At 48.3% G+C, this 18,451-nt stretch overlaps 5 protein-coding genes across 5 annotated transcripts; 3 read left to right on the top strand and 2 right to left on the bottom strand.

Moving 5' to 3' along the window:
* Nucleotides 1-1,017: 1,017 nt before the first annotated feature.
* Nucleotides 1,018-3,412, top strand: BDP55DRAFT_695334 (zinc metallo proteinase; the record flags this gene model as incomplete). Its single annotated transcript, XM_060577455.1, has 4 exons — nucleotides 1,018-1,065; nucleotides 1,140-3,072; nucleotides 3,137-3,303; nucleotides 3,362-3,412. The coding sequence occupies 4 exons, from the start codon at nucleotides 1,018-1,020 to the stop codon at nucleotides 3,410-3,412; spliced, it is 2,199 nt and encodes a 732-aa protein (XP_060427638.1).
* A 157-nt stretch (nucleotides 3,413-3,569) lies between these two features.
* BDP55DRAFT_717163 (UDP-glucuronosyl/UDP-glucosyltransferase) lies at nucleotides 3,570-5,047 on the bottom strand (the record flags this gene model as incomplete). The annotated part of the gene is made up of 1 exon (XM_060578367.1): nucleotides 3,570-5,047. Exon 1 carries the CDS (start codon nucleotides 5,010-5,012, stop codon nucleotides 3,570-3,572), a length of 1,443 nt encoding a protein of 480 aa, XP_060427637.1. The 5' UTR covers nucleotides 5,013-5,047.
* Nucleotides 5,048-6,145: 1,098 nt separating this feature from the next.
* BDP55DRAFT_669763 (heterokaryon incompatibility protein-domain-containing protein) lies at nucleotides 6,146-7,198 on the top strand. Its single transcript, XM_060575324.1, has one exon. The coding sequence runs from the start codon at nucleotides 6,323-6,325 to the stop codon at nucleotides 7,187-7,189; it is 867 nt and encodes a 288-aa protein (XP_060427636.1). The 5' UTR covers nucleotides 6,146-6,322; the 3' UTR covers nucleotides 7,190-7,198.
* Nucleotides 7,199-14,667: 7,469 nt separating this feature from the next.
* On the top strand, nucleotides 14,668-14,991 carry BDP55DRAFT_633904 (uncharacterized protein; the record flags this gene model as incomplete). The annotated part of the gene is made up of 1 exon (XM_060572613.1): nucleotides 14,668-14,991. The coding sequence occupies one exon, from the start codon at nucleotides 14,668-14,670 to the stop codon at nucleotides 14,989-14,991; it is 324 nt and encodes a 107-aa protein (XP_060427635.1).
* A 231-nt stretch (nucleotides 14,992-15,222) lies between these two features.
* BDP55DRAFT_669760 (uncharacterized protein) lies at nucleotides 15,223-18,188 on the bottom strand. The gene has a single exon (XM_060575323.1). It carries the CDS (start codon nucleotides 18,003-18,005, stop codon nucleotides 15,513-15,515), a length of 2,493 nt encoding a protein of 830 aa, XP_060427634.1. The 5' UTR covers nucleotides 18,006-18,188; the 3' UTR covers nucleotides 15,223-15,512.
* Between the last annotated feature and the right edge of the window lie 263 nt (nucleotides 18,189-18,451).

Genomic DNA, 18,451 nt, shown 5'->3' with positions numbered 1-18,451 from the left:
GAAACAATTGATGGATAGATGTGAGAATATCAGGGACGTGATGGCGATCGTATTCAAACAATACTGCTGCAACTCACCAACGCTGATGGTTCGGGGGACTCTTAATGTCTATGAATGAGCATATCTGGGAGGATCAGTTCTATCGGTTACTGATGGCATCTACCCGGTCTTCCACCAAGGGCGTTCATCAGTTGCAGAGTGAGGTCATCTCATCAGCAGATTGACCTCTTCAAGATCTGTAGCATCCACCAAAGTCCACCCCGCAAGACCTGCACGGCATGAGTGCCCTCAAACCGGGACCACATGCTCATCATCTAGAAGCTCGTCGATCAAATAGTTTCTGTCGATATACTTCTCAATGCCTCGTATCGGTGAATCTTTTCACGGAATCCTTTCATCTCATCACCTAAACTCACCACAAGTTCGGACGAGCGTTCACTGGAGCAGATTATGAGTCATTCATCAATGCACCGCTTGTTGCTTGCCTCCTGATTGCGTTGGATGGAAATTCCATGCAAATAGCTGCTTAAACTGCCTCATAACGCAAATAATCCTTAAGAAGAAAAGGCCTCGACCGCTATGCTGCCTGGAATCTGGCGTGGGAACGGGCCCGGTTCAGGGGTAGCCCCGGAAAAGCGGGGATGATGGGACCGGGGACATCAGGCAGACTACCCGGGTCGAGCGGCACGGTGCTCGGTAGCGTTTGTTAGTGGCAGTTCTGCCTGGTAATCATTCCCGTCCGATGCCATTTCGATTAGTTTCATCGTTTGAATTCATCCTTGATATTGTATGTTGTCTCTATGTTGTTTCTGAATATAAATGTCAGAGGGTTGGGCCACTGAAAATTCACATTTGGCGTCTCATCAGTCTCTCGTGTAGATCACCATTGCTCATCTTGACCGACAACTTGTCTCTAGATCAGTGCAGGATATGTATATTCGCTACGACAGAAAGAATTATTTAGATTGTCTCTCACTTACTCAAATGCCTCCCGTTGCAGCTCAGGAAGACACCAACATGTCCCTCAGATTCAGCAACTTCACCGACGGTGAGACGGTTCATCAGGTACGCGTAGGATTCATACTGTCAATGAGAGCACATCATACCAACGGAACTCTTCTAACTTCATCCTCCACCAGCGCTGTGTAATCATCAAGGGAACCTACACCCACGACCCCAACATCAGCGATGACTTCGCAACAGTCGAGGCCACCGATGGCACCAACACAACCTTCCCACTCCAAACCTGGCCCATCGCAGACAATAGGATCAAGATCATCGCCCTCCTCTCCCCAGGCCTCAACAAACTCGCCATCACCCGTTCATCCGGCACCCAACACACCACTACGCAGTTGAACCTAACATACATTCCCCTCCTCCAATCGCCCCCCCTCCACCTCGCCATCATGGTCGCAAAGGACTCCCCCCTCCTAATCGACTGCCCGCCCCTCAAATACGGCGCCTCGTCCACGGCCCATGCCTCCCTCGACGCCGCTGTTGCCAAGCTCCGCATGTCAGCGTATATGTGGCAGGCTCTCACCGCCGAGGACATGCGAATCAAGGGCCTCGGTCGTCGGTCCTTCAGGCTGGAGGAGGAATGGGCTGCTGACACGACTAGTAGCGCGTTCCTTGACGGGCTGCACGAATCTGCTCTCTTTGATAGTGGCGCCATGCGGTCTACCGCTAAAGTTCATATCGTGAGATCGGAGAGGACGACAGCGGAAATCCGCGACGCGGAGGTTGCGCAGCAGAACGAGGTCGCAAAGTCGAGGGATGGACTGTTTGACTACTTTCTGGAGGCGCTTGCTGCTCAGGGATCCCCTTTCGAGGCTTCAGCGCATCCGGTTGTGGCGGGCATGATTCTCGACTCGCACTTCTCCGTGAGTAAGAAGCTTATTCTCGGTCACGCCGCGTTGGGATGCCATAACCCGACTGGTGTTTCCCTCGGCATGATGGGTAGTCACCTGGCGTACTCCTGGCCTCGATTCATGGAAGAGGTCTCGGACTGTCTTCTCGATACCCGTGCCCCAGGTACAACAGTCGGCGATGATAACGGAGAATGCGGGACGTTTTGGGAGGCTTGTTCGATCGGACAGGGTGCGTTCTTGCACGAGGTCGGACATGCGTTTGGGGCTCCGCATACGACTGGCATCATGGCGCGCGGGTACTCGGGTCACTGGCCTCGAAACTTCCTGGTCAAGACGGCGTACTCCCATAAGATCAACAAAGAGGGCTTCGTTGTTGTCGATGGCCAGACGGCGAATGACGCCAAGTGGGATCTGCGGGACGCCCTGTCCTTCCGGTCTCTCAACCACTTCTGGCTGCCCGGCGACACGAGACTATCGACAGCGCAGAGATCAAGCGCTCCGACCGTCTCTCTCATCAATATTGAGACTGATGATGTCGGAGTCGAGATTGCCTGTGCCGCCAACCTCGCCCGGATGGAGTTCAACGGCAACTCGGAACTCCTCCCCTCCATGGATAGCCCGGCCTGGAAAGTCTCCTACACCCTCAAAGAACTCGAATCCCGTTTCTCACGCGACGAGAGCCTGAAGCTCTACGTCCTCGGCATGAACGGCAAGACAAAGACGGTGCGCGATCTCTGGCGCCTCTTCTCGTCAACCACGTACATCCGTATCCCCGGGTCAGACGTCCTCCTGCGCAAGCGCTCCGTTGTAACCAAAGATCTCGAGGAGGCGGCGGACGACGGCGAAGAATACAAGTTTTGGTCGTGGGCGACACTGCTTACCCGGCGCAATAGTGATGGGTCTATTGTGCGTGCGACTTCGGTCGATGTACGGACTGGGTGTATTCTCGACGGCGCGTATGTGCAGTTCCCTGGCGGCGCGCGTGTCAACTGTGGTCCGAGGATCAGTAAGTGGGGTGGTGGTGAACATACATTCGGGGGCCATGCGTCTGAGGAGGTTCAGATCCCCAAGGGCGCGGAGATTATCAAGGTTGAGGTGTCTAGGGAAGAGGATACGCTTCGTGGCATGAGGATCCATCTTAGTGATGGTTCGTCTGGTGGTGCTTTGACGGGATATGGGGATGTTCCCGAGACCTCGACTCTTGGTGAGTGATTTGCGCAAGACTGTGATTAGTCAAAAACGTTACTAACTCGATGTGCGCAAAACAGAGGCACAAGCGGACGAACGTATTGTTGGTTTCTATGGCCGCAGTTGGTGGGGTAGCAACTTTGACGGCTTGGTCGAGTTTGGTATCATTACCGCACCCAAGGACTTTGAGCTACCGGCGGTTATGTACGGAATGACGGAACTCCAGAATACGGAGGGGGGACGCGGGGTAAGACTCTTTTGCTCTTGAGTGAGATCATTGAGCACGGGCAACTAACATCTCCTAGGGTGAAGCAGACTTCGAAAGTGGTGATGAGGAGATGGACGACGAGGAGTAGATGGCGACGGCTTCCGGTTCCTGAAGTTGAACCGGCTTTAGAGCATTTACTGACATAATAGCAATTACCGAATGATTGCACACATTATTCCCTTGCTCGCATTGATAACAAGATTACTCGTTTCCCACGATTTTGTCTTCCCACTTGCAATCTCTGTTCAATTTGACGAAGAAATCGCCGACTGTGCTAGCAGCAGCATCTCTTCCTCAACCATTCGTAGTGGATCAAGTGTGCCCGCTTCCTTCTTCAACTCTTCCGCACGTCTTTTGTACTTCTCATCACCCAGAACTTCCACCACCGCCTTTCCAACGGCACCCTCAGACGGCGGTGACTCCGTCAGAAACACACCCAATCCAGACCACTCGATCCTTCTTCCGATGTCTGGCTTATCAAATGTGTTTCCCGCTTGCACCATCGGTACCCCATTAGAAACCGCGTGCTGAAACCCACCATACCCGCTGTTCGATACAAAGACGTCGGCGTGGGCTAAGATGGCGTCATACGGGAAATAATCCACCAGCCGAGCATTGGCGGGCAATTCTTCATTTCCAAACGTGCTTGTGTCGAGAGTTCCTCCGGTTACGCAAAGACACGCGACGACTAGGACATCAGGATATGTCGCCAAGGCCTTCATTGTCGGGATGATGAGCTCTCTGTGGTCCAGCACTTCGGTCCCTTGAGCCACAAACACAATCTTCTTGCGGCTCGGGTTCGATGAGTTGAGAGATGAGCTATTTGCGAGAATGTCGCTGAACCACGTCGGATATTTGAGGTAAGATGGGATGGGTTTGATTGGGAGCGTTCCCGCAAACTTGATCTTCTGCGGCCAGTCTGATGACCGGAACTCAAGACTGGGAAGACACATTTGCAATACTGTGTCGTGACAAGCCGTAGATGCGTCCCAGTAGGGATGCTCTACACTTGCTGAGAGCCCTTCGTAAAGGGACTCGACGGGTTTGGAGCATCCCATCATCCCCAAGACCCATCTCGCGCGATCCTCAGCGGCGCTATTCCACGTCTCTCTGTTCACTTTGATATTCCTCGTCCGCCCTTCTTCACTATCGTCGAAAGGTAGTCCAGATCCCCATGGAGGTCGTTCAGGACTGGCCCAAAATGTCGGAACCACGCCGATACCAATAGTCTGAATAACTTCATCCTCCTCGAATGAGTCGGGTAGGTCAGTGCCCAACTTCAAAGCCAGCGTTCCTGAGAAGCACGTATCTGACAGGACGATGATCTGACAACCAGGCTCTCGACGTCGCATACCCGCTAACGCCACCCGTACCGACTCCAGTCCGCTTGGCAACAGCGAGATGAACCCTCCATCGAGAGACGCGGCCAGTCTCGTGGCTGGATCTGAAGCGTGTGCGATATCTGGCCAACGAGATGGATCGTCAAGGGTTTTCCAGAGCCCGATGATGGGACTGAAGTGGGCCCCTACTGCTTCGATTGTAATCTTCCACCTCTTTGTTCCCAGCACTGTGACGTCGAAGCCGCTGTTGATGAGGTGTTTGGTGATTTGGAGCGCTGGTCGCATATGTCCCTCGCGTGGGGGTACAGCGTAGAGGACTAAAGGCTTGGGTCTTTGCTGGACTAACATTTTGGTCGTTGAAATATCACCAGCTCGGCGAAGATGTTAAGAGAGAGCAGGCAATTCCGTTCTTCCGGACCTCTTGTCAAGTTTGAAGTTGACATTAAGATGAGGTGTCCGGATGGGTCGTCCTCAAACTTTCGTTATCATAGCTTGTTCGACTAGCTGATGGGTCCGGGGTTTAACTGAGATGAAATTGCTGTCTGATAAGCAAGGGTCACTCGATTAAAGCACCCTGGGGTCGAAAATTGAAGCTTGTCTGAGAAGACTGAGATACACGCGAGTCAGCCCAGGAATTAAGAAACAATTGTCGACCATATCTGAACCCAGGAGGACTCGGAAACATCTGACAATGAACACATCCCATTGGTTCCTTTAATTCGGCAGCTTGATGCCAATACATATGTCTGCGATTGCATTTGCCATCTCTACCTGATCAAGAGGAAATGCACTCGGAATTTCCTTCGCTCTCGCCACCTCAGTGATCGCTCGACTTACTGCAGGGGACCCCCTGGAATGTTCTCATCTATTTTGAGTTCAAGCTCGATACGTTGACTGGGAAGGTCGAATTCAGACAGCTTTTGAAAGCCGCCTGACTCGAGTAGTGCGATAAGAGTTGAGATAACTCACATTAACATCTAGCCAGCAAAGAACTCGAGACTAGGTAAGAGGGAGAAGTGGCCCATGTGCCCAGAATACCTTAGATCAAAGAGAGAAACAACTCCCCTCCTAAGCCAACACCATTATTGCAATAACAACTTAGACTAAATGCCAAGCGTAAGCCCTTCTTCTAGATCGAAACTTGGAGGCTTTTGTGGCATTGGTCTCAGCAAGTATAGACTTGTAGGCTACCTTATTCTGGGCGTGGTTTTTCATAGACCTTTCCTAACGTCCATCTCAGCTGAGATAAATTGGGCAAGCACTCAGAATCAAGACCAGAGTGGTTGTTTGAACAGGCCAATGAAGTACCGTCGCGCTTCGTTCTCAGATGGCCAGCTGTATGTAGCCGTCGTTGGCCGAGCTCATGCAGGCTGAGTGTTGACGCCAATTGAATTTCGTTGCCACGCGCCCTGCTGCCTAACTCAAGGTGTTTATCAACCAACGCTAGATTGAGGGGTAATGCAGAGCCTACTTCTGAATCCCCCCAAGATGATTTTCTGCTGTCGGGCCGAGCTTTTATGACCCAGCCACCTTGGTCAACTCGACGAGCATTGCTTGAAGAGGAAATCTATATTATTATCCAAGCTTATCAAATCATCACCCATGATGAGTGGAAATAAACTTTGTGCCAAGCCGTCAAAGATTTCGGTGCTTCCACGATGTCAGCCAACGAGTCAAAACGTCGTTCGGAACATAAACCGCCAGATGCTGCAGCATTTCAGTACAAGCCTTTAGAGGAAGGGATTGACTGCACAAGATTTTTGAGAATCCATCCTGCGAAAAACGACAACGACCATCTCATATGTTGCACCTTGGATCACATTGCCTTCGGAGAAAAGCCAAGCTACGAAGCTCTGTCGTACAGGTGGGGCGATGAGGCTCTTGCACAGACAATTGTGCTCAATGGCCATCATTTCCTCGTGAGGAAGAATCTTCATGATGCTCTTCAATACCTCCGCAATAGAGGAAATATTGGACTCTTGTGGATCGATGCGATCTGTATCGACCAGGCGAATGTGCAGGAGCGCAACAGGCAAGTTGCCATTATGAGACACATATACTTCAGAGCGCACACAGTAGTTGTTTGGCTGGGAAGTACTTATTCGCAATACCAAAAGGAGATTAGTCCGCTTGAGGCTCGCTTTGCTCCAGAAGACAGCTCAGTGGAAGAAACTCTCACCTTTGCAACTGGGCCCAGCGAGCCCGACGACGCACATACAGCTAGTTTGAAAATCGAGCGCAAAATGGTGCTTAAATTGGCAAAAGACGAGTATTGGAACCGAGTCTGGATCATTCAGGAGATCGGACATGCTAGACAAAGACGCGTCTGCTTCGGGAAGATGGAGCTGAGTTGGAGCGATTTTATCAAAATGATGACGCACCACAGCGTCACAACTGAAGGGCCTCTTCGGTTGAACCAGCAAGCCGAGCAAAAGTACCAGGGTGTTGGTATTCCTATCACAGGGATGGTTCGAACCGTAGGTGACAAAGAGGTCAAAATCTATATATATTTAACTTCTACATAAGGTGTAAAAAGGAGGTTCTAACCGGAGGTTAGGTAGACCGTAGATCTCGTAAGTATGGTCTGTAAGTAGCCCCTGTGCGGGCCCCTTACCTCGAGGTCGAATTGGACTTTTAATCCGATACTAATTATCTCTCTTTTTTATTACCTAATTACGGCGGTTAGAAGTATAATTCGATCTCGGGCTCTTTTACTAAGGCTGCCCCCTTTTCCTCCTTCTTTTACTCCTTATAGGTTACCTATCCCTCTATCTATATTATCGCCCTTTTTTTACTGACGAAGTACTTAAGCCCCTTATTAGGCGTTATCTTTGTAAAAATATCCGCTAGATTATTATCCCTATTAATCTAATGGATCTTGAGGATCTTATGGCGCTTATACGATTACTAGAAGGCTATAATATCTATTATTAACCTCTTCTCCTTTATGGTGCCCAGTTTGATAAGGCACTTATATAGCGAGTATGAATCGGTATAGACGATTATTGGTATCGTAGGGATATTAAATTAATTAGTAATCCTCTTTAGCGTCGTTGAGATCGTATATACGATGTCGACGCCGTTAACTATACTATAGACCTCTAAAGCGAGTATACTTCATGTAACCCTTTTACTCTTTGTTGATAAGTAGTGGATAATATTATTATAGATCGTGAAGTTCTCCTTTTTTATTACCTCGTTAGTAAGGATTATTATATATCCTAATTATAATATAAGGTCGTTATTATTTATAAATAAGCCGTTAACGAACATATAGAGCTTTACCTCCCTTAGGTCGATAGGTTAGTATATAAGCCCCCTATTAAAGTTCACTTATTACCATTATAGCCGTTGGTTAAGGGCGTTAAAGTTATGTTCTATCGGCAAAGTAGCCTGTACTGTCCTTGCGCAGTTAAAAGTAGCCTTTGGCTAATAGATGCTTATGATATAAGCTCTTTATGTAAGCTCTGTTTTATACCGCTTCTAGTAGTCGGTTACCTTTAGGTTGATGAGGGTGATCTTTTCGCCTTACCCCTTTTATTAAAAGACGATATTCTTGCCCTCGATCGTGAGGATCTTGCCGTTGAATGTAAATAGTATGTCCTTTATGAGGATCTTTTTTAGTTTAGCGGTAAACTTTACTTTTTCTAGCTCCTTATCCTCCTTTTTTATGAAGGCCGTATTAAAAAGCCTTAATGTATCGTCGGTCTATATTCCGATAATTTTAAATGGATTATCTGTATGCGTAGAAACTAGGAGGTAAGGATCGTACGTCGATATAATTATTAAGAGCTTATCGATATAGAAATCGTGGTATATTACCTACCAGTAAGTACTTGACTCTATAAGGCCGTAGAGTAGCTTTAGTACTTTAATAATCGTGTTATCTGGGTATTTACTTATTATCTCCCTTAATAAGTAAGCTAATATCTTTCTTGTGAGCTTTATTATTAATTAGGTATATTTCTAGGTGATATTACGACTCTAGATCCGGTATCTTTTTTATTATAATAATGCTATTAATGCTATTATTAGTTGTTGGCTATAGTGCTGAACTATCGGTGATTGCGTGAGCAGTGCCGCCTTCTTAACATTACCGTAGCCTTATATTATATACTTTGATTTCTCATATGGCTAATTTATCCCTTTTCCTTTGATCTTGCGGACTATTTGTAACTTAAAGATATGGAGGTTTGCGTGCTTCTTTAGGTTGTAGGTGATAAATTTATAAACCCCTCGATCGTATAGTGTATCGGCTTTGATAAGGTTAGAGCCTTTATACGGTCATCTTATAATTATAATTATCCCTTATTCCCTTAGCTTAACCGCTATTATGAAGTCTACTTTCTCTTTAGCCGTATAAAAGATAGTAGTAGCCTTAGTATTAAATATGAATTACCGTTGAGGTACTTTTCGGGGTCTTCTTCGGCATCTTGCTTATAGTAGGGGTACTAGTTCTTCTTCTGCCTTATTATCTAAGGGTACTACGACGATAATTTCGTTAAGGATGGTTTCCTACTCCTTATCGCTTAGTTGTCCTTTATCGCTTTGTTGAGATGGTTCCCCTAGCTCTTCTTTTTTTTGTAGGTTAGAAATTATTTTACTGGGGTCGATATGGTACGGTCGTACTGTAGTAATCGATACCTCTAGTGGTTGGTCTTGATCTTTTGCGATAATATAAGATCGTTTGTCAATTAAGATTAACTTATATAGGCCTGTTTATTATTTTATAGTTTCCCTCTATACCCGTACCTCCGAATTTAAGGGCATATCGAGGTTAAGGCTTACGTCGGGCCTATTATGCATAGTACTAGCTTCGTTAACTTGCCTTTTAGTATTTACTTTGCGGAGAGTCTTTATTACTTTTTCGATTGCTTACGCCCTTTAGGTTATATCTGGTAATGGCGGTAAGGCCGTCGTTGTTCGTGGGTATACTCCGAACATAAATAGCGTCGGAACGAGCCCTTTGGGTCCTATGGTATTATTGTAGCACTTGAGTGCCGTCTAGAGGTACTTTTCGTCCGTTAAACTAGGGCTTTCTTCCTAGATAATCTTGAAAGCTTTTTTTAATTACTGGTATAATCTTTCTACTTTACTAATATTATAGTATGCTTCGATAAGGACGATGTTTAATTGGATGCCGTATAAAGTAGTATTCTCCTTAAATTCTGCCGACTTAAAGCTAGTGCCGGTATTGGTTTTAATGCCGTCTAGTGGACCTTAGTATATATCGATCTAATAGCGCTTTAGCGTTGCCCATACGGTCTTGGCTTGTATATCTTGAAGGAATTGGCCTCTTTGGAATGATATGGCTTTATCGATTATATGGAGTACTGGTCGATTATTTAAATAGAAGATATTAATGACGATTTCTTAATTAAAGTTGAGGTCGTTGTGTAATTTGAACTTGAATCTGCGCGGGCTCTGGGCGTTCATTTGGTACTGGTGGCATACCATTGTTAATTATTCTAGAGCCCCTATTTCTATATCGTTCCCTGAATGTTTAAGGAGATTATATAGTTTCGTTACTGACGGATGGCCGAATTGTCGATATAGTCGCTTAAGTTCACTTTCTGTTAAGTAATTAATGGACTTAACGTCTGGTTCAAGCTTTATAAATGCGTGCCCCTATCGTTGATCGACGAGCTTAGAGTACTTTCTATTAGACATTCTATTCCTTATGTTGTTAAATATAATGCCTAATTTATCTATATCGTTTAGGTATAGGAGGAATAGTATATTAACGGGTAGAATATAGAAAATCATTGTTCTGAATCGTGTATTTATATCTATAGTACTTAAGGCACTTATCTTTTCCCCTAGGCCGAAACTGATCCTCGTAATGCCCGCGTTTGTAGTGTTGAGGGTCATTAGTGAGATCTTTTGGAGTGCGTGGAATTGTCCTTTGCCCCCCGTCGACTATTATAATGCCCTGGTATCTGGAATAATCCCGTGGAAGGTTTCTAAGCTATACCTTTTATTAGTATGGAATGCTTGTACTAGATTATTATAGAACCCTCCTGGTGGGTATAAATTGTATATTTATAAGCCTATCGTTCTCTTTTCCTCCTTAGGCCCTTTGACCTTAGTGCGAGCTATGGCTACGGTATTAGTATTTATGTCCCCTGTGCTGCTGAGCGTTGTTGTTAGCTAAGGGACCTTCTCTTACTAACTATGGAGGAAAGCTTATTTATTTAGGGCTTATACCGCTCTTTATTCATTCAGTATTATATATCCTTTTAAGGTTGATAGGGCGAAGAAAGAATGGGTAATATCGTTAACTTTATTGAAGTCGAGGTCTTGAGTGTATGGGGTAAGATCTTCCTTACTTTTAGACGACTCGATTACGTTCGTTAGATAGTCCTTGTAGACCACCAGGAATTAGTTAAATTAATTATGGCCCGTCTTGCCTTATATGCCCTTTGCCTTTCTATATTGGTCGTATAACTTGGTACGTTCCTTATCAGAGTGGTTACTTGACTAATAACCCTCTTTTTTATATATAAAGTACTTCCTTTTCCGCGGTGCTCGGTTGGTATTGGACTAGCGCCCCCTTGAGGAGTCTATTCCTCCCCCCTAGCGGTTACTATACCTTACCTCTCTTCCTTTGCCATTATACGTGCGGTCTATCTAGTACTGTTAGTGAGGGCCTTTGTAAGATTAGAGGTAAGTCTAATTTAGTATCCTGGCTTCGATATTAAAGCTGGACCTTAACCTCGAGTATAGCGTCTCGTAGTCCTTAGGCGGTTGATGTAGAGTTATTTTTACCTCTAGTACCCTCTGTACCGCCGTATATAGATAACCGACCTTTTACTTATTAGTCCCCTTATTTAGCTACGTCCTTGCTAGTTTATCGATCCTGTCGATGAGCTCCTCGAGGATCTCAATTCTCGACTTTCTTTCCATTATTCTAGCTATAGAGCTAAATAATAATGCCCTCAGCTCCGAGAGGAGCTCGAGGCTCCTATCTTAGGTCTCGAATCGATTTCGGATTATGTTAACAATGCTGAGAAAGTCGGTTCGATCAATATTACGCACCGCTTAATAGTAATACTCGGTAGCTTTCCCTATTAGTATAATATTGACTACCGAATGATATTGGTGTTCTTGGATACCGACTTTTTTATAGTAGTTATAGAACATCGTAAGGGTTTCTTATAGGACCTTATATCTCCCCCCTAAGTATAATTTCTCTTTTAGAAAGATCTTTTTTAGGTCAGTGAACTGTCTTGTACTGGCTACTGCTGGATCGTTCTCTTTACGTACTTCTCGTGCGGTAGCGTAATTAGGTGGTGTCTATATTATCGACCTTGTACTTTGTTAGGTACTTAGGATTAATCTTCGGATTAGTATTATCGTTAGGGTCGTCACTACGATGGGCGGAATCGTCGTCTGATGCGCCTCCGGTATGATCCCCCTTGTCTGCGCTAGATTAGGCACCGCGATATTACCGTTGGTGATCTTCAGCAGAAAGTCCGGTTGGTTCACTTGTCTGCTGAATTCTTTATACTTTAATACTGCTCTATCGATCTAATTCTAGTCCTATGGCGTGAAGTCCTCTGCGGCTACTGTCGCTGCGAGTATCTCGTGGGCCTTTTGCCTTACCCCTTAGGCTAGTAGAACGCCTCGGCAGTAGAGGAATCTGTTTACCTTCTTGACGATACCGGGATTAGTACTAGCGAACTATTTATCTTTCTAGTCGCCTAGGTCGTCTACAACTCTATAGAACAGGGGTTGCCCTTTGAGCCCCTTACGGGCGTATATCTCTATAATGAAGACTAACGCCGTATTAATTTACTCGCTATTAGGGTGGTCTGAGTCTCGATATGACTATTTCCCCCAGTACTCCGGATTAATCTTAACCTAATCTTTTGGGATAGGAGTCCTTCTGCGCGTTCTGCATGCTGATTCGCCCCCTATCGTCCTTTGGCTTATGCTTCTGTTTGTAAGGGCCGGCGTGTTTGATCTTGATAGGGATATGTTAGATCCGCTTATTAGTCGTGGTAATAGCGCACTATCGTTGCTCGCTATATTTGTCGGGGTCTAGGAGCTTCCTGCAGCCTCCAACCTCCTTACGGCGAGCCTTGTCACCATCTGCTCTTGGTCTTCTGAATTAGCCACTATGTTTCTTGTTAACGGTTTTTTCTTCCTGTGGCGTACCCTATTATATAAGAGAGGTCTTCTAGTGGCCCTCTCTTTGTGTTCTCTCCTCAGACGTCTTCTTAGCTTTCTCCCGTGCCAACTAGGGCAATAAGCTCTTTTTTTACCTTTGTAGCTCGGCGAGGATGTGTAGTCTGAAGAATTAGGTACCTTATACCCCTTTATAGGGTGAGCGTTGTGATGCTTCTGAATCCCTTCCTTCCTCATCTTAACTCCGCCTGGCTTTTATTCCTTCGGAATAGCCGAGGGGTAGTAGGTGTAGGTAAGAAGGGGAAGCTTGACCTTGGAATCTCGAAGTCGGTCTTAATAATGGCGATATCGCCATCGATCCCGGTAGCCTCCTCGGATTCGACTAAGAAATACGCCTGGAGCTACCGGCGGGGTCTGGTTCCTACCTGAACACCCTATTGCCTTGAAAGTTTGTTTTTGTGGTCCTGAGGTGCCTTTTTATATCCTCTAATTGGGCCTGTTTCGTTGTACGGTCGAGATCTGCGGTGGATTTACTAATCTGGCGAATCTGGTGATTTCGCTTGTTTTCCTCTATTGGCGTACGGGCCGCCCGTGGATTGTTGAGTAGGATAAATCGCGTGAGGGCGATGTAGGTAGCTTGGTCGCCTTCTTGCGATTCCTTTAATTGCGGTTTGTTTTTGACGTGATGGACGTCGACCTTTCGTAGGCAGTCAAGGGCTGCGATTCCTTTATTTCGTTCCGTCGTAGAGATTCGCGTCTTGTCGCCTACTTTCCGTCGGGTAGGTAGCACGATTCTCCTATCGCGTTCCGTTCGAGGAGGTCGTCTCTTCTGCTTACGAGATGCCTTGCTGATCTGCAATAGTGGGATTTAACCATTGATTAGTGTTGGTATTCCTATTATAGGGATGGTTCGAACCGTAGGTGATGAAGAGGTTAAAATCTATATATATTTAACTTCTGCGTAAGGTGTAAAAAGGAGGTTCTAACTGGAGGTTGGGTAGACCGTAGATCTCGTAAGTATGGTCTGTAAGTGGCCCCTGCGCGGGCCCCTTGCCTCGAGGTCGAATTGGACTTCCAATCCGACACAGGGCTCCCATACTCTGAGACGTCTTCTCTCCGATCACCGCAACTCTCAGTGCCAAGACCCAAAAGACAAGATCTTTGGTCTCATTGGCCTAGCAGTGGATGGCTACGGCTATCCAAGCCCTGACTACGACAAGTCACTGCTTCAAATTTGGACAGAAACGATGGAGTTCATGAATCGGCATGCAATGTTCGATGATAATGACGAACTTGACGTTGTATCTCACGCAAATTTGGTCAAGTTCCTTCTCATGGGAACACATTGCACACCGATTCAACAAGTCCTGAGGCCCTATGCCGCAGAAGCTGAGACACAACTTATATCACTCCAGTATGGATTCATACATCCTGGGGCTTTCAAATTGACTGGATACATACTTGGCTCGATTCAGTCCCTAGGTCCTTCAGTAAAAGATGTGGCTGGTAATCTGGGCAGAGTCGACGAGTGGTCGCATAAAGTCCAGATCAACTATGAAGACGATCTTGGAACTGCCTGCAAGCAGAGTAACGACCTTTTAGGGGCCCTCTTGGACGAACAAACTGGAGGGATTTCACAGCGTTGCTTCAATCAGATTAGTCTTGTCAGTTGGCGAGAGAAGCTCCGACATGACTCTCCTCTCTTATCATTTTTGAGTTGGTTTGACCGACAAAAGCAGAAGGCGATACCAGTCGAAAACCTAAATCACTCCGACCCTTCATCACATACATCTACCAAGGATTATGGAGCTTCAGAAACTATGTTGTATCAGCTTTGAACCGGTCGTAACTTTGATCGAGTCCTAAGTGGAAAATGGGAGTCGCTTCCTGCCAAGCGGCATTAGGTGACGTTGTATGCTGGGTTGGAGGCACCAAGACGGCCTTGGTTGTGAGGCCAACGGGGAGCCATGAAAGTGCGGAATACGGATATGCTCAAAACGTCCAGCTTCAAGTCATTGGTACAGCCATGGTTGCCGAAGACATTGCGGACTCAATGATCGATCACTCTCTAAGGCTGAATATCCAGGGTGAAAGGGGCGAGGTTCGTTGTGAATATGGGGTGAGACCGCCAGGAAAAGTGCCTTTGATGTTGGATGCTCGGACTCTCTTCATCATTCTACTAGAAAATCACGATTGAGGTGGCCGTTCAATCGGATATGGTTGGGATAGTGGTCTACTGGCTGTTGTGTACATGGGACTTGGTCTGCCATGCCTTGTCGTCCTTATATTGGCTCTGGGGCGGAAAGTTGAGAGCCCTAGAACAGGAACCTCGAGATTAAATACTTTTGAGTACTGAAGGTACCATCACAGTCCAGGATAGGTAGTCGGAGAAAGCCAAAGGGGTTGGGGAGCAAAGGAACAAGAAGCATTTGGCTTGCAAGATGTGTTAAATTTCATCATATCCTTCGTAATTATATCCCCGATTAATCTAAAATCACAAAAAACTACCCAAGCTTGAGCAATGGAACGGACCAAGAGCAATTACTACAGCCGTCTGGAATCGGCCACTTTCCTAGCTAGACCTGAAGTCAACCATGAACCCAATGTTGTAAGGAACGCAACCCATATGTAGAGTCCGTTTGAAGAAGTGAATAAGCAAGCTCCTCGGTATGAAGAGCCAGTGTGCGAGAAGAAGAGTCTTTTTGTCACCGAGTTCTCTTACAACAGGAAGACGACTCCAGCAACAGCGCCAAGAGCCATACCGACGAAGCCGTACGAGACAGCAGGTCTGCTGGAGCCCGCAACGGTAACAACAGGGGGCTTGGCACCTCCTCCGGGAGCACCACCGCCGGGTGCCGTGGGGTTGGCGGAAGGCTGACCGGCAGGAGGGTTGACAGGTGGCTGGCCAGCAGGAGGGTTGGCAGGGGGCTGGCCAGCAGGGGGAAGAGCAGAGTCGGCTGGAGGAGAGACCGACGCAGAAGGGTTCGCGGGAGGCTGGCCTGCGGGGGGTGTAACTGCAGGGCCGGTGGGAGGAGCTCCAGAGGGAGGTGCACCAACGGGAGGCAAAGCAGAGTCGGCTGGAGGTTGACCAACAGGGGGCAGTGCGGACGGGTTCATGGGAGGCTGACCGACAGGAGGAGTAGCCGTGGGCATGGCCGGAGGGTTCGCAGGAGGGCTGGCAGGAGGCATGGCCGGGGGGAGAACAGTGGGGTACGGGAGGGTGATTGGCGGATGGGGCATGGGGCAATCATCGTTGCAAGGCGTAACGATCTTGCAGTCGTCGTCGGTGCACTCGTACTTCTTGTTGACATCGGGGTAGGGGCAGGTCTCGTGCTCGCACATATCGCCGGTGCAGACGTACTTCTTGTAGCATTCGTCTCCCGAGCAGGTCTCAATCTTGCAGGCGTTGCCGTAGCAGATGATCTTCTCCTTGGTGCACTCGTCCCCATGGCATTGAGAGTATCCGCAGAGTCCGCCCTTGCAGATGATCTTGCGGCCGCAGTCATATCCGCTGCAGACCTCCGGGTGGCAGAGTCCGTCCACGCACACAATACGGCGACGGCACTCATCGCCGTAGCAGGGGTAGTCGAAGCTGACATAGTCACCGTAGCAGACAAGCTTCTTGTAGCAGTCATCGCCGTAGCAGGGCTGGCCGAAGCACTGTCCGTTGCTGCAAGGGTTAGGAGCGGGGGTCTCAGTAGGGCAGTAAGTGGTCGTGACGGTGGTAACGCCGGTGGTGAGAGATCCGATATCACAGGTCGTGAGTCCAGGAGGGCAAGAAGTGACGGTTCCGGTAGTCGTGGTCGTGAACGAAGTCGTGACAGTCGCAGACGCGGTAGTTCCGCCAGCAAGAGCGAGACGAATGTAGATGGTGAAGCGGACGTTGAGGCCAATGATTTGACGTCTGGTCAGTCCGACCTGGCCACCGCAGCGTTCAGCGTTGTTGCCACCGCAGGGGATGTTGCACTGGTCATCAGGGACGGAGACCTCATTGACAGAGTCAACAGTGGTGCCGCAGAAGCAGTCATTGCTGAAGAGACCGATGTACTTGCTTCCAGGGCAAGCAGCAACGCAGCGCTCGATGGTCATGGACGAGGCAGACTGGGTGAGAACGAAAGTAGGGAAGCTTGAAGGAGAGCTGAAGCAACCAAGATAGCTCGCATCACCGACAGTCAGAGGGTTGACAGCCGCGCTAGAAGATGCAGCGGCACTGGAGCTGGAGGAAGAAGTTTGGGTGTCAATGGTGGACGTGGTAGGAACGCTGGTGACGCCCTCGGAGGTGGAACTGATAGTCGTGACAAAGGTACTGCCATCGCTGGTGAAGCTCGACGTGGACACGAACGTGGAGGTGAAGGAAGAGGGAACGCTGGTGGTGATGACAGAAGAGGTGCCTGATCCAATGCTCGTGGTGACCGAAGGGACACTGGTGACGCCTGAGGTGACGCTGGTGAGGGTTGTCAAGAACGTGCTGCTGCCGCTGACGAAGCTGGAGGTAGAGACAAGAGTCGAGGTGAAGGAAGAAGCGACGCTGGTGGTGCCAACAGAGGTCGTGGCAGATCCAGCGCTGGTGGAGACAGAGGCCACGCTAGTGACACCGATGGAGGCCGAGGAGACTGTGGAAGCACCCGTGCTGGCTGGGGCTGTTGAGGATGAGGTGGCTACTGCCAAAGTGGTGGTGACGCTGGAGGCGACAGAACTGACGGTTGTAGATCCAATCGCGGGCGTAATCACGGTAGTTCCTCCTCCGAGAAGGGTTGTGAGAAGGCCTCCGGGGTTGACATTGACAGTCGCGACGGGAAGAGCAACGCTGACGCCGTTGCTGCCAAGACCAATGGTGGCAACACCGCCAACACCAACGCCGACTCCGGCGGTTCCGGCTCCGACGCTGATAGGGATACCACCAACACCGACAGAGGCTCCAACGCCTCCAGAGTTGACTCCAGCAGTGACGGTTGCGCCGGCAGCACCAACACTAGCAGCGATCGTGGACCCAACGCCAACGGCAACGGTGGCAACACCGCCGACACCGAGACTGACACTGACACTCTGGCCGACACTAGCACCGACACCAACGCCTGCAATTGTTGTGGTAAGGGCGACGGTGACAGGGAGCGTGGGGAGCGTGGGGAGCGGCGGGATCGGGGGGAGCACGATCTGAGCCATGGAGCCATGGCCCAGGAGGGCGATGGCGGCAAGAGAGCGGAGCGCCATTGTGAAGCGACTGACAATAGCGAGTATTAAAGAGTGACTAGACCTCTGGCGGTGAGCGAGAGAAACGAGGTCAAACTAAAAGAATGAATGTGGTCCAAAGGCAATGAAAGAATGTCGTGATGATCGTGATGATGAGAGTGAAGAGCAAGTCGTTTGGAGAGGTAACATTGCCCTCTTTTTATCTCGGATTCTGATCAACATCGTGTTGACATTGTCTGCAAGTAGCAGATGGAGAATGCTCTGTGAAGCTTTCTCGATACGATGTTCGCCCCTGAAAAAGGAACCACCTCGAAGAATGTAGCAGTATCCTTTCCATGCCTCAAGTGAGCCTAGCAGTAGACGATGCTTCGCCTCTGACCTCCTGCTCTATGGTCTGGTTGTGGACATTAGCCCACGATCAACATTAGCTAGTCTTATTTCTCGATGTGTAGGGCTATGAAGGATGG

This window comes from Colletotrichum godetiae (assembly GCF_030913485.1).
Source record: "Colletotrichum godetiae strain CBS 193.32 chromosome Unknown BDP55scaffold_30, whole genome shotgun sequence".
NCBI lineage: Eukaryota > Fungi > Ascomycota > Sordariomycetes > Glomerellales > Glomerellaceae > Colletotrichum > Colletotrichum godetiae.
The sequence above is the reverse complement of the archived record's forward strand: the minus strand, read 5'-3'. Positions and strand labels throughout refer to the sequence as shown.